At 40.3% G+C, this 26,214-nt stretch overlaps 1 protein-coding gene across 1 annotated transcript in view; it reads left to right on the top strand.

The window, feature by feature from the left end:
• Nucleotides 1–26,214, top strand: part of slc2a4rg (SLC2A4 regulator) — a 75,429-nt gene that overhangs the window by 35,433 nt on the left and 13,782 nt on the right. Inside the window, exons 3-4 of the mRNA XM_026920086.3 lie at nucleotides 23,629–23,729; nucleotides 25,136–25,377. Coding sequence (XP_026775887.1) covers nucleotides 23,629–23,729; nucleotides 25,136–25,377 — 343 coding nt within the window. The remainder of the gene's footprint in view (nucleotides 1–23,628; nucleotides 23,730–25,135; nucleotides 25,378–26,214) is intronic.

The following is a 26,214-nucleotide window of genomic DNA, read 5'->3' as shown; positions in this document are numbered from 1 at the left end:
TCCAGGTTGATAAATGAGGCCCAATGTTGTTAACATTAGATGATAAATAAAGGCATTAGATATCTGTTACTGATAATGTGTGCATTTTGTTATTTTTAACAAACAGAGTCCTAAATTCAGAATCTGAGGCAAATATATGCTGAGCAACTTTTTTACTGTCTGGTTAATCATAGTTCTTTGAGATTTTGCTGAGACAGAAGCCATTTGAAACTTGTTAAAGACGTGAGCTGCAGTGTTAAAAAGCTGAACATGCTGACGGGAATTGCATGCTTCTCATTGTTATAGTAACATTGGCACTCATCCTCGCTCCACACATGCAAATAACTTTTGGTGAAAATCTTAGCACGTAAACATAGCCTGTGCTTATGAGTGCCTGATGATTGAATGGATGCTGAACACTTTTTGACATTTTAACCTGTTGTTTGTGGAATGTGGATATTTTCTTCTCTGATTAATAAAGTACATCTCCCTATTGGTTTTTCCTTGAATAATTTGAGGAGATTTGAATGAGTGGCATAATGTTTGATACAAAAGGAGCTGCAGTTGTGACCAAAGCATCAGGAGCCCAACAAAAGCAGCCTGTTATTGTGACTGTATTGTGACTATATAGTGATAGTATGCTGCTTAGAACACAATTTGGGGCTGTACAGTCAACACAGACCCAAAAGTCATTCAGCCTGTTAAGCATTACTGTCTTTTTGGTGCTGTTTGAACTTTTGCTGCTTTATAACTGTTGATCTAGCCAAAATGATGATTTAATACCAATGAGCTTATAACTGCCATTTCGTCAGCAGTGTAGTATTGGAGGTTGAGCACTGGGCTTCAGTGTCCAGCATTAAGAGGAAATCTCCAAGCAGAAATATGCTCCACAGTTTACACACCATTACGTAGTTATTTAATTAATTCAGGGGTTTTTTTTTTGCTTAATTTTTTTCATCATTTGTGTGTGTGCCATGTTTACACTAAAGGCTGCCACAGCTATAATAACAAATGGAGAGCAAATGCTCACAAACAGTGTATGATTCATTAAGAGATTGTTTCTATATAGAAGGCTACAGTATCCATTGCCCCACTTCTGGAAGATGAGTTAGACATGAGTTAGACAACATAGTCAGTTGTCACCACATAATTTCTGTTTCTCTCTCTCTATCTTTCTCACTCATAAACACAGACTGCCATTCTGCCGTTAATACTAAAGCAGAAGTGATAATGATCAGCAGTATTGCAGGCCCCTCCTGCCTCCCAGATATTTCTCTTTTATTAAATCGAACAGGATAGTGGGCGGTTGGAGTGGAGAAGAAGAATGGAGTTTTTTTGCATAAACAAAGGCCCAGACTGACAGAGAGGCAGAAGCAGGAGTAGAGTGTTTGAGAGAAAAGCAGAGAGAAGGACAGGTCTGTTTGTTTGAATGAGTGCCTCAAACTTTGGATAACTGATTAAATAAAATCTATATGCCAGAACTGAACAATACTGAATGACACTGTATTACTCCACATTGCATTGTGTCTTTTAGCATTGAAACCACTCTAAAACAGCTCAAATATTGTTTCGAATCATTGGTAGCTTTACGTATAGTACTGTGCAAAAGTCTTAGGCACATGCAAAGAAATGCTGTAGAGCAGGGACGTCTTCAAAAATACCCAAAAAATACTTCAAAAAATACTATAAAAAGCAGTAAACAGTATTAAATGAAACGAAGTCAATATCTGGTGTGACAACCCTTTGCTTTAAAAAAAAAATATTAGTCTCAATATTAGTCTACAATATCTGCAGTTTTATAAGGACATTAACTGGTAAGTTTTATTGAGCATCTTGCAGAAGCAGCCACAGTTCTTCTGGAGATTTTGACTATTGCACTTGCTTCTAATTTTTCAGCAAAACCCAGCAGCCTTCATTATGTTTTTTTTTTTTTTTGTCTGAAAAGTGTCTCTTATGTAATCTGCTGCTTTCTTTACTGACATATAAACATTTTTCTGTATCATTTAATTTTGTGCCAGAAAACTAATGTTAGGGAATCTAAAATGGTTTTTGTACTGAATCAATAATGTAGAATGTAAAAATCTATAACAAAGTTCAAATTTTATGGTGAGATTTTGCAGATCTGGAATTAAACAAATAAAGTAAATGAAGTACATATTTAACACATCCCACTGTATAAACTGCAATCTTTTTTTTTTTTGTGTTTTTTTAAAATGGTTAAGACTTTGGACTTCTGATCGGAAGGTTGAGAGTTCAAATCTCAGTACCGCCAAGCTGCCACTGCTGGGCCCCTGAGCAAGGCCCTTAACCCTCAACTGCTCAGTTGTATAAATGAGATAATTGTAAGTTGCTCTGGATAAGGGCGTCTGCCAAATGCATGGTGTATCGTGCTGGATCCAGTGTACTATGAACCAAAATTTTACATCCTCAAAAAGTTCATGCCTAAAACCATGACAACAACAAAGCTATGCAAGGAATGATGCAAGATATACATGTAAGTCTATAAAGTTTTACAGATGTCAGAGGCAGGCCATCCCAGAAACACTGGTATCTTGTTTGGTCAAAGCTTTGGTTTAAATATGGCATCAAGGTCATTCCTTAATATAGAACACACACAGCTGAGACTGCTATTTAGTCCCTACTTAATTATAGTGACCCTGTTTAAGATCAGGTTTGTGTACAGAACCAGGACTATTTATGAGATTGCAGGCTAGGTGTCATTTTGTAGCACTGAAGAATTACTTGCTTTATAATAGTATTTTTGTCTGTTTTTTGCATATCATGTACTGTACAGGCTATAGGACTGTTGATGTTTGTTGGGTGAGTTGAGTCTGGATAAACCTAGCAACCCACTAAAATATTACAACAGGTCTGTTTTGTGTTTTGTACCTAGCTGCAGGTTTAATAATAACTATTGCCTGGGGTTTCAGGCTCTACTGGTGGAGGTTTCTAAGTGCTGTGCGACCCCCAACCAATTACTGTATATATGGGTGGAGTTCGTAACACAGATTCAGAAGTGAAGCTTAAAAGTCTCTGAGGCTCTCTAGTGGCTGCAGTACAATGTATGCGACAGTCTTCTGTTGTTTTCATAAGTGTAGTTGACCCTGATATCTCCCCTGATGTTTTTCCTTGCGATAACTGGGTTTTATAGGTGTTATTTGATGATAAATAAAAGGGCGTGGTTGATTAGGTGATTGACAGTTTTGGGTTGGGCTAGAAATGACAGTAAAGCCTGATGAATGTGCACTCACTTTAAAACATGGATCCTGAAGCTCTTCCTGAGATTACAGCCCAGCAAACTTCATTTAACATTTTTAAAACATTGTAGACTTACAGTGTTGACAGCTTTGACAGTTCTATAGCAAAGCCGTGTCTTGGTCTTGTGTTAACTGTTCCAACAGAGTTGTTTGCAGTTTTTCAATATTTTGCCCATTTTGATGTCTAAGCTAGCTCATTGTACTGATATAGAATCTAGCAAACCAACATGGGTGAACAAAGGGATGGCATAAACCAAGGCAGCTACCACTAGATACATTTCATAACAATTTATTGACTCTATGACCCTAGGTAACACTCAAAGTAGTTTGGGAAGGTTAGCCTGTCACTCCTTTTTTTTTAAAAAAAAAAACTCCATCAGCAGAAACAGTGGAGCATAAAAGAGCACACTTCTCAGTTGGATAACTTACTGCAGGTGTCAGGGCTAGATGAAAATCATGGAGTACAGCAACTTTTGTTGACTGTAAATATTGACTGCTGATTAGCAGTCTATTTTCAGTTGGTACCTTACATTAGCTACTTATACTTCATGCGATTGAAATGATGGATAATATCAGCTAGTGACATTTTCCTGACAACAGTAAAATCAATATACTTGCAAAAATTGCACAACTACAATTTACCCTTTTCTATATTAATTAATAACGCTGTAAAACTTAGTCAGCCGATGTGCCATTTGCATGCACACTCCTGACATGAACAAGTACCATGTCCATCACCAGTATGGGCGGGTGAGGGCGGACCCAATGTCCAACCCACTGTATCTACTGCATGTGCTCTGGCACCAAGGTCTCTACTGCTCTGGCTCCAATTTTCCCAAGATGGCAACTCCCTGACCCAACTGCACAATAGGAGTAAATGGCACCATGTTGTCCACTCATATGTACAGTCATTGCCCCACACACTAAATCCATTCACTCAGCAGAGACAGAGATTTAACTGAACCTCAGTAGACTCCAAAATAATACTTTTTGTTAGTGTTGATCTTACTTTTGTTAGTTTTGTTAATCTTGAGAACCACCATGTAGTGTAGTATGCTTTATGCTTAAAGAGTAGACCTTACTTTGTAAACACTGTACATGTAAAACTCATAGCCAAGGATTTATTTTTTTTTTTGATGGTCTGACAATGAACGATGACCTTGTTGTAAACACTGTTTACCTCAATGACCCACATTGTTGCCACACATTTTTTTTTTCTTTGTCTCAGTCAGGCAAACACTGACAATACAGTTGGATGCACTGAGGAAGTAGTAAGTTTATGTGGATGCATATTTCAAAATTTAGGAGTGTGCTTTTGTATTCACAAGGGTGAGCAAGCGTGCTTGCATGCATGCTTGAGCATTAACTCTTGTATGTGGATTTCTGCACCTTTTTTTTTTTTTTTTTTCTTTTTCTTCAAATCTTATGCAACTCTGCCTCATTGCAAATTGTTGGTGACTACTTAGCTGTCTTTTTCGCTCAGTTTGTAAGTTTCAAGCAGTTTACCATACATGAATAGTTGTTATATTATATATTATATATTATAGTTGAATATAAGCATATTGGACATGAGCTGGAATGCAAGCATACTTATTATTTCGTGACTTTCTTACAAAAAAAAGCTAAATATTGTTAGTTTTGAGAGTGAGGTTTTTTTGGGTTTTCCACCATCAGGACTTTCCCTGCCAGAATTCACTAGAATGCCATTAGGAATATGTCTGAATACATAAAAGTAGTCATTTTAATTTTTAATCTTTTCATATGTATTACATTCACATTTCTGCCTTAAGCAAATATGTTCAAACAGCTGTAACAGTGTATAAAGATTATAGTCAAAAGTTTTGCTTTATGCAGTGTCTGTAAAGAGGAGTGGACGGGTGGTGTTGTTTTGGCCTGTCTTAAGGGACGCAGAATGACTTACATAAGGGCCGCTGGTGTACGTGTCCATGTTGAGTACTATTAAAGGCCAGTCATTTATCAATCCTAATGCTGCACAGTGGAGACTGTTCTGCTGTCGTAAACACTGAGTATATCCAGCCCACTCCTGTGTGTGTGTGTGTGTGTGTGTGTGTGTGTGTGTGCACGCTTGCACGCGTTTGTATCTGGCCTGAACAAGTAGGATTACATAACGTTAGTGGCGGTGGTTGGGGGAGGGGTGGCAAGGGAATGGAAGGTGGAGGAAGGGCCTTCTATTATTAGGAGGAAAGCATGGAACTGCTGAGAGAAAGAGACAACAAGAGAAATTAAAATACAGATAGAAAGATAAGCAGCTGCATGAGGCATATACGCTTTCTATAAACCTGACTGGTACACAAACAACAGAGAGAGAGAGAGAGAGAGAGAGAGATGGAAGGCTTTAGTGGAGAACTGAAGGCACAAGTATATAACTGAGTGAGGGAAGAGAAAGGTGGGAGTGAAACCCACAGGCCAGTCACACATGAAGCTGGTTTGCTCATGTGAGAGTACGGTGAACAGTTTTTTTTTCCTAATGAAGGAAATGAAGGACTTTGTCTAATGAAGGAAACAAAGGCCGAAGATGTTGGGTGTACATGATTGTAGTTTACATACAAATACAGAACCATGAACCATCTATGACATTATTTGGGTATGAACCCAGCTATATGTGTAATTTGCAAAAGTGGTCCCAGATCTGCATTATAATTATAAATAACATATAGCGAGAGCTATTTGAAAGAAGGACTAATGAAAGACATTAGCTAACAAAGTATCATCATTAGGAATAATTTCAGGCTCAGGTAATATAGCATTCAGGGATGCCAGGGATTCCCAAACGTTTTTGGGCAAATGACACCAATTGTACATTATGAATTTTCTATGACCACAAGCCTTGACTACCTTACATTTATTTATTAAATTCCAGATTTATAATTTGGGACTACTGTAACATTTGAAGACTTTATTATTTTAGTAACATACAGGAATATTCCTTGCACTGACTTACCAGCCTAGTACGAAGTCTTGTGTTGTTATAGGAAAATAATCCATGCCAGGGTGGGGTGATATTGTCCGACACAAAGCAGTGGAACCTGGTTTACGTTTGAGTTGTATTTACTAATCTAGAAAATCCAGACGACTGGTACGCCAAACAGGCCTTTCAGTAGGTTTGAAGGCTACATGAGAGGTTTTTAAAATTCAAACAGTAACTTTATTAGGAAAAGTGGTCTATGAAAGTACATAAGTATGTGATTTGAGACAAAATGGTAATTTGTTTAGCAGAGGTAGATTTGTAAATTTGTCCATTTTTATTGCTGAATTATGCTAGTGTAGCATGTCAAGATACTGAAAAGACTAAAGTAGCATGTATTAATTACAACGTTGCTTGTTTGTATGTGGCTCCCAGTAACATTTCAAAATAGTAGCACACAAAATCCATCTTGTATAATTCTAATTTTAATTTCAAAATAAATTAATGAAACAGAAGAGAAGATTTTGAGTTAGTTTCTCTTGTGACTCATTTTGTAAATCAAGTGACCCTGTTATTTGCAGTTTCATTTTTTTTTACTGGACGGGGCTAAACTGAGGCCAGGATTTAGCTTTTAGAATGGCAAATAAAGAGGCTGGGCCAGGACCTCAGTTAACAGCTGCTGCGAATCCGACCCAAGAGCTTATTCTAACAGACTAGAAAAGTCTTGTATTTGCCTGTGTGCATGTGTTAAGTGTACAGAGCACTGATTTTATCTGCTTAATGTGCACTTTTCAGTGTCAGACTGTGTTCCAAAGGCCAAAGGTCGTGACATATCTACTTCCTGAGGAATGGGGAAAGTAACTGTATATGTATAGGAGGAGAGAGTTCTCAGTGTCCATGTATACCCAGTTAACTGTTTGATGCCAGGGATAAAAGAGAAATAATACTTTTTCAGTGTTTAATACAAAGTCTAAAACTATGATGGCCATCCTGCAGGTGCCTCAACTATGTGGATGAAGTCCATTTCACAGCACTCTGTGATATTTTTCATTGTATACCAGGCTCTGTCCTCACATGGAGCATTAATTTATATTCCCTTCACTGGTTTATTAAATACAACGTGCAAATATTTGTACTGAGATTAATATAAACTAGAGCTGAAACAAAAAATTATTTTAGAACTGAATAATCTTCCAGCTTGTTTTAAATGTTGTGAAGGCACTGTGTGTTGCTTACACCTTTTTAACTGAGAAACTGCCAGTTTTACCATTTTCATATCAGTTAGCAGTTTTTTTAGTATCTGTTAACCTTTATGGATATTGAACTATTAGAATTAGGCAGAAGACACATCCCTGCTCCATAAACCATCATGATGGATAAGAGGTTTCTTTTCCTCAGAAGTTCTGTACAATAATGTGGTGTGCGCTGTAGTGTTTCGTGTGCTCTCACAGAGACACACTCGCTCTCTGCAGTGTTATCAGCCACAGCCTGCTCTGTTTACTCAAGCTGCTATCAGCTTATGTGTGCTGCTGGGGTCAGGCCACCCACACACACACATCCACACACACACTCAGAGCACATACTCGCACACATGCTGCTTGGGTGGAGACTAATGCTGCGTTCGAGGCGAAGTTGCAACTTGTAATTCCAGTGGTAGCTCAGTGGTTAAGACTTTGGACTGCTGGTCAGAAGGTTGTGAGTTGAAGATCCCAGCCCTTAACCCTAAATATAAATAGCAGTTGCTCTGGATAAGTGCGCCTGCCAAATGCCTTGAATGTGAATGTAAATCCCCGCTTACAACCAGTAAAAGCCACTGAAAATGACCACCTTGCAATTTCAACTTTGCAACTTGGGGTAGTCTTCTCCACTACCAGTTCCTTCCCTATTTACAGAGCGACATCAAATCAACATGGCCACTCAAACTTTGAACAGTGTAAAGTGCCCAAACTCTGCTTTTAAATTAGTTTATATTGGTATAAGATCAGTTAATATACAGACACAGTGCTTGGTTAAATCTATACCCTATATTCTATAACATTGACCATATTAAGCTATTGAGAAGGTAATAATCAACATTAGAGTTATCTTTAACATTAGCCTGGTAGCTTGTTGCTAAGCTACACACTATTGTCTGCTGTTGTTGCTGCACTGCAATTTCAGTCCAAAATACTGTATGAATGTTTGAAGTTCACTATAGTAGAACTGTGCTAATGCAGTTAAAGTATGTTTTTATGAGCTTTACGTGCTCTGGTAGCAACCTCTCAGCAGAACCCCTTCACAGACATTTTCAACCTCTCCCTCTCCCTTTGTGTTGTCTCCTCCTGCTATTATACCAATTCCAAAAAATAAGTTTACATTCTTAAATGATTGGCACCCTGTTGCCCTCACCTCCATCATCAGTAAATGCTTTGAGAAGCACATTAGGGACCTCATGTGCAGGATGTTACCACCCACCCTGGACTCTCTCCAATTTGCTTAGTTCCAAACAGATCAACAGATGATGCCATAGCCACAACACTGCACTCTGCCCTCACCCACCTGGAGAAGGGGAACCCCTATGTGAGAATGCTGTTCATTGGTTATAATTCAGCATTCAATACCATAGTCTCCTCCATACATGACATCAAGCTTTGGGCTCAGCTCCAGCCTGTGTAGCTGGGTCCTAAACTTTTTGTCGGGACAACAGCTGATAGTTAAGTTGGGCCCCAACACCTCTGCCCTTCTGACCCTCAACACAGGTGGCCCCACAGGGATGTGTCTTAAGCCCCCACCTCTACTGACTGTATAGACACACACAGCTCCAACTTAGTTAATAAGTTCTCTGATGACACAACAGTGGTTGGAATAACTAACAATACGAGTCGGCGTATAGGAGAGAGGTCACAACCTGGCACGGAAAACAACCTCTTTCTCAATGTCAACAAAACTAAGGAGCTGTTTGTGGACGTCAGGATGAGGGGTTGAAGGCTGGACCCCATCGCCATAAACTGCTTTAGAGAGAGTCAGGAGCTTTAAGATTCTCGGTGTCCACGTTGCAGAGGACCTATCCTGGGATGAACGCCCGGATGGTGAGAAAGGCACAGCAACACCTATTTCATCTTAGGCTGCGGAGGTCCGTCTTGGGTCCCAAAATCCTACGCGTCTTCTACAGGACACCATTGAGAACATCCTCACTGGATGCGCCACTGCCTGTTGGAAAATTGCTCGGCCCTCAACTGCAAAGCAGTTCACCTCCATCATCAGCTTTGAGAAGCACATTAGGGACCTCATGTGCAGCACCCACCCTGGACGCTTAAGTCCAAACAGATCAACAGATGATGCCATAGCCACAACACTGCACTCTGCCCTCACTCACCTGGAGAAGGGGAACCCCTATGTGAGAATGCTGTTCATTGGTTATAATTCAGCATTCAGTACCATAGTCCTCTCCATACTTGACATCAAGCCTTGGGCTCAGCTCCAGCCTGTGTAGCTGGGTCCTAAACTTTCTGTTTACTTTCTTGCATGGAATCAACCCCAGACCTTTTATCTCCTTAATTTGTCATGAAATAACAAGGAAACAGGCCACACCTGGCCATGAAACTGCTTATCATTCAGTTGTCTAATTACTTTTGAGCCTGTGAAAATGAAGGGACTATGTAAAAAAATGGCAGCAATTCCTAAACGGTTAATGCACTATTTTTGTTAAACCCCTTGGTTTAAAGCTGAAAGTCTATACTTCAATCACATCTTGACTTCTTCATTTCAAATCCATTGTGGTGGTGTACACAGGCAAAATTACCAAAATTGTGTCACTGTCCAAATACTTATGGACCTGATTATATATACAGTGGCATGCAAAAGTTTGGGCACCCCTGGTCAAAATTTCTGTTACTGTGAATAGTTAAGTGAGTAGACGTTGAACTGATCTCCAAAAGGCATAAAGTTAAAGATGAAACATTCTTTTCAACATCGTAAGCAAGATTAGTGTATTATTTTTCTTTTGTACAATTTTAGAGTTTAAAAAAAAAAGGAAAGGAGCACCATGCGAAAGTTTAGGCACCCCAAGAGATTTGAGCTCTCAGATAACTTTTACCAAGGTCTCAGACCTTAATTAGCTCATAAGAACTGTGGCTTGTTCACAATCATCGTTAGGAAAGGACAGGTGATGCAAATTTCAAAGCTTTATAAATACTCTGATTCCTCCCAACAATCAGCAAACATGGGCTCCTCTAAGCAGATGCCTAGCACTCTGAAAATTAAAATAATTGATCCCCACATTGCAGGAGAAGGCTACAAGAAGATAGCAAAGTGTTTTCAGGTAGCCATTTCCTCAGTTTGTAATGTAATTAAGAAATGGTAGTTAACAGGAATGGTGGAGGTCAAGTTAAGGTCTGGAAGACCAAGGAAACTTTCCAAGAGAACTTTGCAAGAGAACTAACCCTAACCCTAACCCTAGGATTGCTGGAAAGGCAACTCAGAACCCCTGTTTGACTGCAAAAGACCTTCAGGAAGATTTAGCAGACTCTGGAGTGGCGGTGCACCATTGTACTGTGCAGCAACACCTGTACAAATATGACATTCATGGAAGAGTCATCAGAAGAAAACCTTTCCTGCATCCTCACCAGGAAATTCAGCATCAGTAGTTTGCAAATGAACATCTAAACAACCTTGATGTATTTTGGAAACAAGTCGTATGGAACCTTTTGGCCACAATGTGCAAAGGTGTGTTTGGAGAAAAAAGGGTGCAGAATTTAGTGAAAGAACACCTCTCCAACTGTTGAGCACAGGGGTTCATGCGTTGGGGTTGTGTTGCAGCCAGTGGCACGGGGAACATTTCACTGGTAGAGGGAAGAATGGATTCAATTAAATACCAGAAAATTTTGGAAACAAACATCACATCATCTGTAAAAAAGTTCAAGATAAAAAGAGGATGACTTCTACAACAGGATAATGATCCTAAACACACCTCAAAATCCACAGCAGACTACCTCAGGAGGCTCAAGCTGATGGCCCTCACAGTCTCCCGACCTGAACATCATCGTAAATCTGTGGATAGACCTCAAAAGAGCAGTGCATGCAAGATGGCTCAAGAATCTCATAGAGCTAGAAACCTTTCACAAGAAGAATGGGAGAAAATCCCTTAAACAAGAATTGAAAGACTCTTAGCTGGTTACAAAAAGCATTTACAAGCTGGGATACTTGCCAAAGGGGGTGTTACTACGTATGGTATGCCATAATTTAAAGCGACCAGGAGGAAATAGTTATATAAAGGTGTAACTATCTGTTTATTTCCAAGTATATGGAATTGGACTGGTGTCTTTGATGGTGGTGATTGCTGATGAGGATCCAGGCAGCTTTTCCCCTACCTGGCTTAGTCAGTGGCTTGTCCAGCTGTCTTTTTTATTCTCAGGGGGAGTAGGGCATTACTTGCATAGAACACGCGCGCACACACACCACACGTCTATTGATCTTTGCACCATTTTCTACTTATGTTACTCAGCATTGTGTAAGCTAATAGGCCTCTGTTCCATTTCATCTACTATGGTCATAATCCATTTTAAACTCACTTTAACATGGACGTACTGTTTCCCAGTCTGCAAAATGTACATGCTTTACATGGCAATATTTACCAAGAAACACATTACAAAAACTTAAACTATTAAACTGTAAGGAAATTATTTATTGAAAGAAATGTGAACGTTGATGCTTCAAATTAGCCACAAACTTCTTAACAAAAGTTTGGAACATGGGAAGGGTTCAGCATGAATTCAGCAGGCGTGGCATCCCTAATTTTATAGACTTGGGCTTCAGATTGGCATCACATAAATGACACTCAGGCACTCATTTTCAGTAACCACCGTATCCTGATTCATGACGCTGTGTGTTTTTGTAATTACCAGCTTACTGAAGATTATCAACTTTTATAAATGTATAAGTACAGTATCATATGATAAAGTATTAATTAGAGATCTTTTAATAAGGTTCTAACTAACATTTTTGACAAAAATTAATTTATGTGACTCCCAGAAACAAAAAGCGTTCACCCTTATGATTGCAAATTTGAATCCCAATGATGCCAAAGTCACAATAGTCATCGGAGTCATCACAGCAAAATTGGTTGTGCTCGCCCTGGTGGGAGTGATGGCCTTACGCTCTCTCCCATGTCAGTCAGAGTGACAGTATCCAATCATGGGCGTCTGTGAGTTCATATATGCAGAGGACAGCAGATATCGCTTTCCTCTGAGAGTTATGCTAACCCTGTGACACAGCTTGAGCAGCAGTTCAAAAAAGATGCAGAAGTTGGTTTCACGTGTCTTGGAGGAAGCACGTGTTTAATTCACCCTCCCCAGGCAAGACCAAATTCCCAAAAGCTATAAGTAAGGTTGCCGCCCGTTCCTTATAATTCCGGATGGTCCTGTATTGAAAAATATAATGCTATTTGTCTCGTGTTTTTGTACACATAATTTCTTACATAGACTAGGTCTTTACAGTGGTGAGAAATACATAGGAGTGAATGAACTCAAAGGAGTTTTACAAGAAATAGTGGAGAAGCTCAAAATAAGCGTTATGGGGCAGAGAATGACAGGCATGTACTGTGTGAGATTGCGCCTCAATGTCATCATTGCCTGGTTCTTAAAAATGATCTTCCAACACAAGTTCACCCGTGGAACACGAGTGTATCAAAGTAGGTCTAAATGTCAGATGGGATATGGTCCTGAATATGTATGTCATTTATTGATTTAAAAAAAAATGTTCATAACATAATTAGGCTCTTAAGCTAATTAGGCTAACAGGGGCACTATCAAGCTAACTACTATTAGGCTAAATATTATATTAGGCTATATAATTATGCCTAATCAGTTCAGTGCAAATTAACCTAATTATGCTGATAATGTCCCATCCATTCTCAGAGATTTTAGACTGATGGTTAAGATTACTATATAGATTTCATTTATAATCAATAAATATTATAATTTACATTCTATAAATATATCTGTCTATAGTTTTAAAAAATCTAAATAAATAACCTTATTGGTGTATCCTATATTATAATTTTTTACTTAAAAACAAAACCATGTCAACCTATCCCTTTTCTATTCAATAATCCATACAATGTCAAATTTGTCAAGTTTGCCAAAACTGGAATGGAAGAACTCAAGTGGCTTGCACAGAGCCTTGACCTCAACCCCAGAAGAGTGAAGGTTATTATAACAGCAAAGGTTGGGATTAAATTTGGATGTGATGTTCAAACTTATGTGTGGGTGTAATGGTCGGGTGTCCACAAACTTTTGGACACATAGCGTATTTGTGACAAATAAAGGCGTCTTGTCTTGTCTTGCCTTGTCTTGTGCAATATTAATTTTTTCTCTGCTCATGATTTACTATTTAAAAAAATTGTGATAAACAATGTAATCAACCATTGCTGATGGTCTAAAATACAGGAAAATGAGCAGTTCTACCATTTAAGGTTTAAGGAGAGCCAAAGAGGGCATAATAATATATTATGAGCTGTGGGTGTCCCAAGAGCATGTGAGATGGGAAGAGGGAAGGGGTGGGGCTTCCTGGCAGTGTCAGTTAAAATTGGAGAGTTCAAAACACCTGAGCAAATTATTTCAGATTAACATGTTGATTAGCTCGTTCCCATTTTATTGGGGGAAGAAGACTGCTCCTTTCGCAGTGTCACCTGAACCAAACTAGAATATCCAGAAAAGACACAATGGGGAAAAAGTCTTATCAGAGCCAAAAACAAAGGAGAAATCCGTGTGTCGCTGTAGAAATAGATAAACAGAAGACAACACAGGTGTAACTTTGTTTTGAAAAGTGCTGGTGAAAAAAGAAACTTTGCATGATCATAAACCATGTCAATTCTCACTGAAAGCCTTGCTGAAGTGTTTTCATTCTTCTGTATCCAGCAATATCAAGTGGCTCATGTAGTGAAGCACTTCAGTTTAACTAGTATTTAAATCCAGAAATCTATCAATAACTGAATGATGGATGCCTTAGGTTTCCTTAGGTTTTTTTATTATTATTATTATTTTGTAGTTTGTATGGTTTATGGTTTATGGTTTATTGGGAGTTTGTTAGATTAAAAAAGAAAGTAAACTATGTGATTCTGCATAGTTATATTGGCCAGTATAATGATAGCTACAGCTGGTATAAAGCCTTGCACTTTATATTCAGACATGCCACGATGTCATGATTGTAGTTTTTTTGTAAATAAATCCATTATACAATAATACATTGCCATGTGTGATACTGGTGGAAAAACCGATCTACTGACTTGTGTTGTTCATGTATAGTTGTCCATGCAGGGGTTTTATCATAGTTTTTGGGTTTCACATCAAGTTTAATCATACCTGAGAAACGAACAGTGTGACTTGGTCTAAACAGAGATTTTTAGAAACATTTATTTGTTATTTATTTATTTCTGATGTGTGCTGTTATGTATAAGATTTTTAATGGACTACACTTTCATAAAGGGGTTGAGGGAGCACTAGCACATCTCCAGCCTGTAGAGATGTGAGAGATGTATTGTATATGTCTTGAGATGTATTTGGAACAATATTACTCTGAAACCTCTGACAAAACCCACGGAGGAAGGGTCATAACATCTCTTCTCAATGCTTCAAGGTACTCATACCAGACACACCTCCCCAGCTAATCAGCGTTTGCCTGAAGGATGGTTGACATACAACACCGTACATATGCAAGACATAGCTCCCGGGAGCAAAGCCATCTAGAGCAAAAATGTCAAAATATTCAACTTTTAATGGTCTTAACAACAAAACATTGGTAAGGAAATTAGCAAGAATTAAACAAATACATAAAGTAATTTAGTATGGAATAACTTTTCCGTTTGATTTCTTTAAATGGCAAAAAGAAGAGTCGATGTTGTTCCATTCAATGTTGATGGCTTCAGACAGTTTATGAGTAGTTGGAAAAATGTTTCCCGGTTAGTTTGTGTTTAATGTGAGTCCAAATATTCTCTGTAGGGTTCAAATCTGGACTCTGACCAGGCCAAAACATGAGCCTCATGGACTTGTTCTCAAGCCACATTTTGGTGGGCTTTGCAGTGTGGGAAGGAGCATTGTCTTGTTGAAAAATAACATCTGATTGTTCCTCTTTAGAAAACAACTTTTCAGTTGTTGGACGCAAGCCTTTCTGCAATATTCTCCTGTATTCCAAAGCATTAACTGACTTTTCACAGTGAAGCAGCTCACCAGCACCAGCAGCTGAAAAGGCTCTCCACGCCATGACACCTCGTCCTCCGTGCTTAACTGTTGTAGAGATGAATTCACTATCGTATTTCTCACCAGATCTTCGAAGTCACCTCTCTGGAGCCTGCAACTCACCATGCAACTCAAATCATGATTCTTCACTCCACACAACTCTGCTGAACCACTCTGAATCAGACTGTCCATATTCTGCCAAAAACTTCATTCTGTCTTTGATGTTTTTCTGAGACAGCAAAGGCTTTTTAACAAATCTTCTAGACACAAAACCTGCATTAGATAACCATTAGATATCCATTTTGGGCTTGGCCCATTTTTTTGCCCAGGAGTGTAGTGTGTGAAATGGTTTGAAATATCTATCCCTCAATTACCAGAGTGCTGCATTTGAGGGCAACCAGACATGCAGTTCCACTCCAGCCAATGCATCTCCTGTTTCCACACTTCCTCATTCACCTCTCCCCTCCTCACCCAGCATGCCTTCATGACTCCAAATCAAGCTAGGCATGGAGTACTGTTTGTTTGTGTACATTTTAAAAAGCTGTCTCCCCCTCCTTTTGTCCTGTGTCTATTTTCTTTGATTGAAATAGAGATGATTTCTTCATATTTTATTTTATGCTCCTTGGTCTGTCAACTCTCTCCCCCACCCCTCTCTCTCTCTCTTTCACTCTCTCTCTCTCTCTCTCTCTCTCTCTCTCTCTCTCTTTCTCTTTGACCCAATTTAAGGGAAAAAAACACAGTTTGGGCTTGGCTTGCACAGCTGCCTCAAACCAGTTTGCTCTGGTTATGTAGCCATGCAGTTGAGCGCTGGGAGGAGTTGGAACTTCTGCTACAGCCCTTAAAGAAGCAGTTGTGTGTGTTTGTGTGTGTTTCATTGTGTTGACACATTGTGTTTTAGCTCTTTGTGTGTACGAAATCTGCTGTAATGATTAGAATATATGATCATTTTGACCTTGTGGGGATGTTTGCGCATTACGAAAAGCAGTCCAAAATATGTTGTGGTATATATAGCAGTGTTGCCACTGTGCATTACATTGTTTTGTGTGAGTTGTGTGTGCAACACCTTTTGTTTCCTTCCCCCCATATCACATTTTCATTTGAGCAGAGGCTCAGGCAGCAAGGCAGAGAAGAAAAGCTTCAGAGATCAGTGCAGAGGTGGAGAGAGGAAAGCAGAGGGGGGATTTCTGATTATGTAACACAGACATAGCTCAGTGCTCTTTTATTAGATTAATGCTGATCTGGATGAATTGCCTGTGTAGAAGGCAGGAAGTCTTGATGTGTGTTTGTGTAAGAATGCATCATTGCAGATCTATTTAAGTTCAATTTTAGTTCAGTTCATTTCAAGTATATTTTCAAGTATATTCAAAATTATGTTATTTAAGTTGCAAGTGTTTCAAGTTTCAAGTGGAGTTTATTGTCATTTCAACCATATACAAGTACATAGTGAAACGGAACAACGTTTCTCCAGGACCAAGGTGCTACATAAGACAAACACGGAACAATACAGAACCACAAGGGACTACATAATTTATACATAAAGTGCACAAGTGCAAACATGTGCAGACAGCACAAGACAGTACAAGACAGTACAATGACTACTGGGACAGACAATGGGCATAGTAAGTCCCAGTGCAGCACCGACCAGTACACAGTTCTGTTTAAAAGTGAACATAATGACAATAGTGCAAATAGTACAAGAGTAGTTGAAATAGTGTAAACATAAGAGTAGGAGCCTATGTACTGTATAATAAGTATAGTAGCAGCATAAACGTGTACAAAAACGTGCAAAAAAATTGCAGAGAGGTTGGAGGATGCTCATTTGTGTGTGTATATATGTGAGTGTGTGTTCCATCAGTCCAGTTTTGAGGAGTATTGAGTATTGAGGAGTCTGATGGCATGGGGGAAGAAACTATATCTGGTCGTGAGGGCCCGAAATGCTTCGGTACCGTTTACCAAACGGCAGGAGGGTAAAGAGTGTGTGAGAGGGGTGTGTGGGGTCATCCACAATGCTGGTGGCTTTGTGGATGCAGCGTGAGGTGTAAATGTCCGTGATGGAGGGAAGAGATACCCCGATGATCATCTCAGCTGTCCTCACTATTCACTGAAGGGTCTTGCGGTCCGAGACGGTGCAATTCCCAAACCAGGCAGTGATGCAGCTGAACAGGATGCTCTCGATAGTCCCTCTGTAGAACATGGTGAGGATGGGGGGAGGGAGATGTGCTTTCCTCAGTCTTTTCAGAAAGTACAAGCGCTGCTGAGCTTTCTTATTTATGGAACTGGTGTTGAGCGACCAGGTGAGGTTCTCCGCCAGGTGAACGCCAAGAAACTTGGTGCTCTTGACGATCTCCACGGAGGAGCCGCTGATGTTCAGCGGAGAGTGGTCGTTCTGTGCTCTTCTGAAGTCAACAACCATCTCTTTAGTTTTGTCCACGTTCTGAGACAGGTTGTTGGCTCTGCACCAGTCCGTTAGCCGCTGCACCTCCTCTCTGTATGCTGACTCGTTGTCCTTGCTGATGAGACCCACCACGGTCGTGTCATCGGCAAACTTGACGATGTGATTCGAGCTGTGCATTGCTACATAGTCGTGAGTCAGCAGAGTGAACAGCAATGGACTGAGCACTCAGCCCTATGGGGCCCCAGTGCTGTGTGGAGGTGTTCCCGATCCGGACTGACTGAGGTCTCCCAGTCAGGAAGTCCAGGATCCAGTTGCAGAGGGAGGTGTTCAGCCCCAGCAGATTCAGCTTTCCAATCAGGTGCTGAGGAATGATTGTGTTGAATGCTGAACTGAAGTCTATGAACAGCATTCGAACATATGTGTCTTTATTGTCCAGGTGGGTGAGGGCCAGATGGAGGGTGGTGGTGACGGCGTCATCTGTTGAGCGATTGGGGCGGTAAGCGAATGGCAGGGGGTCCAGTGAGGGGGGCAGCAGGGTCTTGATGTGCCTTATGACAAGCCTCTCGAAGCACTTCATGATGATGGGTGTAAGTGCAACGGGACGGTAGTCATTGAGGCAGGACACTGAAGACTTCTTTGGCACAGGAACGATGGTGGTGGCCTTGAAGCACGTCGGAACAACGGTGCTGCTCAGGGAGGTGTTGAAGATGTCCGTGAAAACATCGGCCAGCTGGACTGCACATCCCCTGAGCATCCTGCCAGGAATGTTGTCTGGTCCAGCAGCCTTCTGTGGATTGACTCTGTGTAGAGTCTTCCTCACATCGGCCGTGGTTAGGCACAGCACCTGGTCATTGGGAGGAGGGATGGTCTTCCTCGCCATCACACCATTCTGTGCCTCGAACCGAGTGTAGAAGTTGTTCAGCGCATCTGGGAGGAAGGCATCACTGTCACAGGCAGGTGATGTTGCCCTGTAGTTGGTGATAGCCTGGATGCCCTGCCACATGTGCCGCATGTCTCTGCTGGCCTTGAAGTGGCTGTGGATTCTCTGAGCATGTGTGCGCTTTGCCTCTCTGATGGCCTGGGACAGTTTGGCCCTCGCTGTTCTTAGGGCCGCCTTGTTGCCTGCTCTGAAGGCGGAGTCTCGGGTCCTCAGTAGCACACGCACCTCTGCAGTCATCCACGGTTTCTGGTTGGAGCGTGTGGTGATGGTCTTGGAGACGGTGATGTCATCAATGCACTGATGTCACGTATTCCTCCAAGTTGGTCAGTTGCCACTTCCCTGAACATGTGCCAGTCAGTGTGTTCAAAACAGTCCTGAAGAGCAGAGATGGCTCCTGGTTTTCACCTGCCTCAGAACCTGTTTGGAGTGTCTGACTAGCGGTCTGTATGCTGGGATTAGCATAACAGAGATGTGGTCTGAGTAGCCAAGGTGGGGGCGGGGCTCCGCATGGTACGCGCCGGGGATGTTTGTGTAAACAAGGTCCAACACTTTCTTCCCTCTCGTTGCAAAGTCCACATGCTGATGGAATTTAGGGAGCACTGACTTGAGATTTGCATGGTTGAAATCTTCGGCAACAATAAACAGTCAGTCAGGGTTTGAATTCTGCAGCGTTAATAGCCCCATACAGTTCACAGAGCGCATCTTTAGCATTAGCGCTGGGGGGGAATGTACACACCGATTATGAGGACGGTGGTGAATTCCCATGGTAAATAAAATGGCCTGCATCTAACAGTCACAAACTACACCAGCGATGAGCAGTAACTAGAAATTAACATCGAGTTCTTGCACCATTCCGTGTTAATGTAAACACACAAGCCGCTGTCGCGAGCCTTACCGCACAGAGCTGTGTTTCTGTTGGCACGAAACGAGGCTAGCCCGTCTAGCTGAATGGCGGCGTCCGGAACTCTGTCGCTGAGCCACGTCTCTGTGAAAACAAAGACGCAGCAGTCTCTAAACTTATGCCGCGTAGTTTGCTGGAGTCGGATGTAATTTTTGTTTTTTGTTTTTTTTTTTTTTTAAAGATGTGAAGCACCTCATGAACCTGGCTTGTAACTCACTCATCCACTCACACTCAGTCACCCACACTCCCACTCAGTCACTCACCCACCCACCCATTCAGTCACTCACCCACCCACCTACCCACTCAAACTCAGTCATCCACTCACCCACCCACTCACACATGTTTAGCAGGCTGAATATTTTCCACCAGTGGCACTGTTGGCATATTGAAGAACAGCAGTAACATCACAAATATCTGCTGAATGGGGTGAAAAAAAATTAAATGGTAATAAAATGAATGCTAACACCACAGTAATGGTAGTAAAACAAAATGTGGTAGTCAGTAAGGGCTGTTTGTGTGTTGCACATTGGCTCAGTGTCCACTTTTACACCTCCATTTTTAAGCAGTGTGGCCTTTTAAACTGGACATGCGATTGACACGTTCACAGATTTTTTTCATTCAAGTTATATGTATGCTGTCATATGGACGATTTCTAACTTAAAACACTGTAAAATGTGATATCATGCTACACTGTCTTTTAATTGTGTTTATGCCCATAATCTAAATGGTACATGGCTATATTTCAGCATGTGTTTGAATTAAAGCTTAATAAATCTTTATGAAGGTGATACTGAGCAATGGAGTGAAAATCTCACTGGGTTAAGGAACATTGATCATAAAGTAAACAGTAGTAACAAATTCATCATAATCTGACGGACAGTACAGATATTTGCTTTTATCATTCATAGCCCAGTGCTGAAATAAATGCTCCATGCTTCACCTACACTGACACGTGACTCGCATCTGATGTTAATTGCGTTATTTTCTTTCAAAAAAAGAATATTTGTATGGGTGTTTATTTAAATGTAATAAATGTCATGACAAAATATGGTCTTATTTACATTTTGCACAGCAGGGGGGCTTGGGGACAGTGGGCATAATGTATCAAACTTTTAGTAAGGTTGTGTGTAAATGTTTGCATAAACCAAACAAAAAAAATTCTACTGGATTTGCAAAAGTTTTGGAAATGCTGATTTTTTTTTGTGCTTGCATATGTATGTTGATGAATGCAAATCACCAGAAAAAAACAGAAGTGAAAAATATTTTGACCCATTACTATGCAAAAATATTTAATAATATATAATATTAATAATAGTAATAAAAAAAAAGAGTGCTAAAGCCTCTGTTAGCTAATGCATTTGTTCACAGCCTACAGCTGTACGAAGACAGACAGACAGACAGACCTGTCCTCTGTTTACACAGCACCAGTTCTTTTGTCATAATTGAATGAGTAGTTTTATTTGCCTTAATTTATGCATTTGTATTGGCTCATTTTCTTTATTTTTTTATATTCTTTAATTAATAAAATAAAATGGCTGGTTTTCACAAAACATTCTCAAAGGTATTCTTAGTCCCTGACCTAGTGAACTAGCATGAGGCTGTTTTTGATATAGAAGAACTTTGGAGTCTCTAAGTTGCTCTGGATAAGGGCATCTGCTCAGTGCTGTAAACGCAATAAAAATAAGCAGTTTAAACTCCACAGTATATTCCATATATAAAAGTGCAGTAATCCATCCTAGCTGGATGCACATAAATCTATTCTTATCCAGCTTGATAGTGTGGGGATGGGCTGGGCATAGTGTTGGAATTTGCAGAGAAAAGGTGGGGACGGTGTTGGAGTATGCAAGGATGAAGTGGGGACGGTGTCGGGGTGTGCGGGGATGAGGTGGGCAATAGACAGTATGAAAGGGCCCTATAAAGCCTGTAGTTAAATCAGACTCACGGACATTCATCCAGTCCTCGTTGTTCATGGAACACAGTCACACAAACCCTGCTATTGATTTACTAACATGGATAAACACACACTGGGTAAATAAAGCTGATAATCTGGCTGCGCTGTGTGAACATACACCAGAGACTCTGGCTGCATGCTTATTGCGGTGGAATTTTCCATTACCCCCAATCAGTTCTCTCTGTACTACAGTGTGTTCAAGGGAAAGTGGCATGAAAGAGAGGCTAGCGGTGTTTGTGTGTAATGGAGAGGAGGGGCCAGTTTGCAGGTAGAAGGAAGGAGGAAGTCTTGGCTAAAAATAATCACATTGAAAAAAAATCATCCATTTTACCATGCAAAACAAACTGGTTCTGAGGCATGCCACAGAGAAACTGCATTGTTATTGTTATAACAAGCAGGTCACTTCAGCGATCCCTCACTGTTAAAGTAGCAGTTTGTAATTTTTAGAGCCCTCTGCTACCTGTGAGGCAGATGGCAATTTTAATAAAACAATTAACAAGCTTTTACTTTTTCCCCAGCAGACCACACCCCCTCTGTTAAAACTATTTAAATCTCCAAACAAATTAATGGAACAATTCTGTGTAGTGCCAAGGTCTTTTGAGACAGTGAGTTATGTTGCATTGTCAACCTGGCGTGTGTCTATGCATTGACTAAAGTTTTAACACAGACTAGTTCAGAGTCTTCATCCCCTTCAAGGACAGCCCATGGCCACCATTTGTTAGTCAACCAGCTTCAGAAGATGGTACCAGCTTTGCAGAAGATGCAAGAGACTTTTGGAGAGCAGCATGGGTTATTTAATTCAGACAGAGCCAGTACTTCCCAGCCATTATGTTCTAAAAAATAATGTGTTGTATTGCACATCCTGGATACATCAAGGAAACAGAGACAGAGAAGGAACCACCTTTAGGTCAGCATGTTTTGGCAGGCTGTAAACGATAAAAAAAAAATACCTCTAATAATCTTTAATAATGGTCTTTGAATGAGTCTGTTACAGAATGCAAGGATGCAGGATGTGTCACACCTTATAGCCTAGATTCTAACACTATCAGTGGATGTGTTCTATGTGCATATGCACTTCCTAAATTCTGTCTAGACCTGGCGAAGTGTGCAGTTATAGTCAAGAAAATAATGCATTTACACTGGTACAGGCCTCATGGCTTGTATGATGCAGTGATGTATGATCCAGTACGAGATGCATGAGAGTATATAGAGACGTATGATCCAGTACGAGATGCATGAGAGTATATAGAGACGTATGATCCAGTACGAGATGCATGAGAGATGCATGAGAGATTCTGTTGTATAAAGAATGCTAAATTCTCATACAAGTCTCAGATAGTAGTTCCAACTGCAAGGGTTAACGTTATCATTTCTATAGTAGCAACATGCACAGGGCCTTGTATGGCAGATGCTCCACATCAATGGATTTTTAAAATCTTCTTTAATTGTTGATATGGTGATGTTTTCTCTGACAATATGTTTATTTGCCATTTATGGAAGGAGTCCCAAGTGGCAGCATTTTGTAACAGTAAAGAGGTAAAGCTATAACTTAAGGCTCCCGATATAGGAATTTACCATTTCTTGGTAACATGACAAGGCTCTTTTTTGTTTTAACTTCAAGGCAGAGGAAAAAATGGCTGGAAAGAGAAGGACTTTTTATAGCTGTAGTAACATAAGTAGATACCTAATAGGAACTAACTTGTTTTGCGGATGTTCCACAACATTAAATGTAACTATGAATAGACAGAAAGTATGGCATGTACATTCTTTAGTTAATAAAAATGTTGGCAAATTCAGAACATGCTGCATGTCAAGCCATATCAGACCACTCTGTCATTGATATTTTGTCTATAAGAGCATGCCTCTTTGTTTTATTCTTTACATAGCATAGCAAGACACACATGATTTAAGTATTAAGAATGAATTTTATTGTGCCATTTGAAAGTAAATTAATGTAAAGTTTCTAAAACTATTATTGATATATGTGTCAATAACTTGCCACTTCAGTATTTTGAGCACAGACTCTCTCTCTCTCTCTCTCTCTCTCTCTCTCTCTCATATCCATAGGAAGCCCTCAGGCCATGCTGATAAGGAGGTGATGGCAGCTACTGTCTTGACCACTCTGTCCACAAGCCCTCTGGTGCTCAACCCTTCCTCTGGTGCCTCAGGTAGGTACTAAGCCGCTGCTTAACACCCCTAATTTCATCACTGAAAGTTCAAGAAGAAACACACGAAAGAAGAAGTGGTAGCTCAGTGGTTAAGACGTTGGACTCCTGATCGGAAGGTTGAGAGTTCAAATTCCAGTACCGCCAAGCTGGGCCCCTGAGCAAGGCCCTTAACCTTCAACTGCTCAGTTGTATAAATGAGATCATTGTAAGTTGCTCTGGATAAGGGCGTCTGCCAAATGCCATAAATGTAAATGAAAGAAGAAGAAAACACATCAGGCTTAAAATGGGATAATAACTTTACATTATTTAATAAAGTAAAATATGCATGGAGCAGTTTTCAAGCAGCAGTCAGCACAGAGTGAATTGCATATAGGAAAAGGTTAAGCACAGGTGTTTAAAGTGAAAAGTGAAAATTCACCCTAGTTAGGTGAACCTTGCCTTGTCATATTAGCATGGTGTAGCACTTCCAGAGAAAATACACGGCAGTGTCTGCATAACAGTATATGTATACACCTACTTGAAAGGTACACATTTTAGAGGTAATAGTTAGGTAATAGTTATTCATTGTCTGTCAAAATGAATTTGCTTCTCATGTTGTGTAGTGTGATATTTCCATTTAATATTTATTATGAGCTCTACCTCTACTTACACACTAGGTGGAAGCACCAGAGGTAGTAGCAAACAGAGCATGAAGTTTGCGAGTGGGAACCTAACTGGGGGGGGTTTACTGAAACGGCCCACAGCACACTACTGCTCAACATTTTCACATTATCGAGAATTCACCGCAGATTTGTTGTGTAGCCATCCGAAGGGTAGTTACTATAATCTGTTGTGCACTCTGGTTTCTACTGAGGCTGGCTTGATAGCAGTCTAAAACATGGGTTAAAATGCCGTATGTTGTGCTGGCAGTGGCATAAACAGAAAATAATTTTGGAGGGATGAGGAAATATACAAAATAAATTGTATTGTTATCTGTACAATTAAATTGGTAAGTGTGACATGCATTTCAGGTGAATGTCAGACAGCAGTAGTAATGGTGATGACACTAATTTTTTATTTAGCCTAATCATTTAAAGCACAATCCACTGTCAAACAATCTTTCCATATTAATAACATTGCCATGTTAATAATAGGGGAATATTACACCTTATATTATAAATCCTGATCTACTTTTCTACTTATCAATACAATGTATTGATATTGCAGCAGGTCGATTTGTTGTCATTACAAAATAAATAAATTTCGATATTTTATGTGTGTTAATATCATCTCGTGAAGCCAGTATCGGGATATGTCTCATATCGTGGTTTTAGTGTACCGTGTCATGCCTAAATGCCAGGCTCTACATCTTTGTGTCCTGAAACTAGTGGATAATGAATGCAAAGCTCTCTGGGTTCTGCTGGCAGGTGGAGTATCGGAGACATCCAGCAGGGGATGGAAGGAGAGTCTGTCAGCCAGCTACAGCAGCTCCACCAGTGGAAACTGGAGCTGGGATGCCAGCGACCAGTCAGTGCCCAGCACACCATCCCCACCCCTCTCCAATGATGTCAACAAGAGCTTCCTGATCTACTCACAGGGAGAGGACAACATTGAGGAGGCAGAGAGCACCCACTTCCTGTTTGAGGACCCTATTCCCCGGAAACGTAAGGTAGGAGTGCTAAGTAGTCCTAATTGAGTGGTGGAAACAAAACAAGGTGCATTTTTCCACGTTCTATTTTTTCACATTGAAGGTGGTAACCCATAACCTATTTCATGGCTAAAGATATGTTGCCACTAAGTACAGTGGAGAAAGAAGGGTTCTTCCATGTAGATTTGTATAAAAATTTGTATAGACCTTTTCAATGGCTATTCATCGGTTTAAGGAAGTGACATCATTGTTCCTTGGACGTTTACAGTTAGTTGTCGAGCACATTCCAAACAACAGCAGGAGGAACTTTATGCACAGTGAGATTGCGATAACGTATTTAATCGTGCAATTAGAAATGTCAACATTAAAATTTGGACCATGTTGTTCGGTGGTTGGATGCTCCCTTAAGCCCGGAACTAAAATACTTTCGGAAATTAAAGTGTTTAGATTTCTGAAAAACAAACAGCGTGATGCCTGGATTGCAGCAATGAAGCGAGAAGGCTGGATACCAGGTAGCAACTCTAGGATATGTAGCACGCATTTTATCCCTGGCAACTAAACAACCAGGATTATTAGCCGTTGAATTATTTGTATTTCCTTATGCGCACTGGTTAAGTATGATGAAGCATAATTTGAGCCAGCATTGTGGCTCCATCATTATTTTCATAGGTAGATAGAAATTTGATAAGTTTGTAGTGAAAATGCCAGGTTTGTATGTCCGTTTCATTTATAAATATTCTGAGGGTTATAATTCGGAAAGTAGTTTACTAGCATAGAGTTAGCAATGTAATTTATTATTTGCTTAGATAGACAGACTGACCCAGCCATGCAAGTGTAATGTTCCCTAATAACCCCCCA

Source organism: Pangasianodon hypophthalmus, chromosome 16 (assembly GCF_027358585.1).
Source record: "Pangasianodon hypophthalmus isolate fPanHyp1 chromosome 16, fPanHyp1.pri, whole genome shotgun sequence".
In the NCBI taxonomy this organism is placed as follows: Eukaryota; Metazoa; Chordata; class Actinopteri; order Siluriformes; family Pangasiidae; genus Pangasianodon; species Pangasianodon hypophthalmus.
The sequence above is the reverse complement of the archived record's forward strand: the minus strand, read 5'-3'. Positions and strand labels throughout refer to the sequence as shown.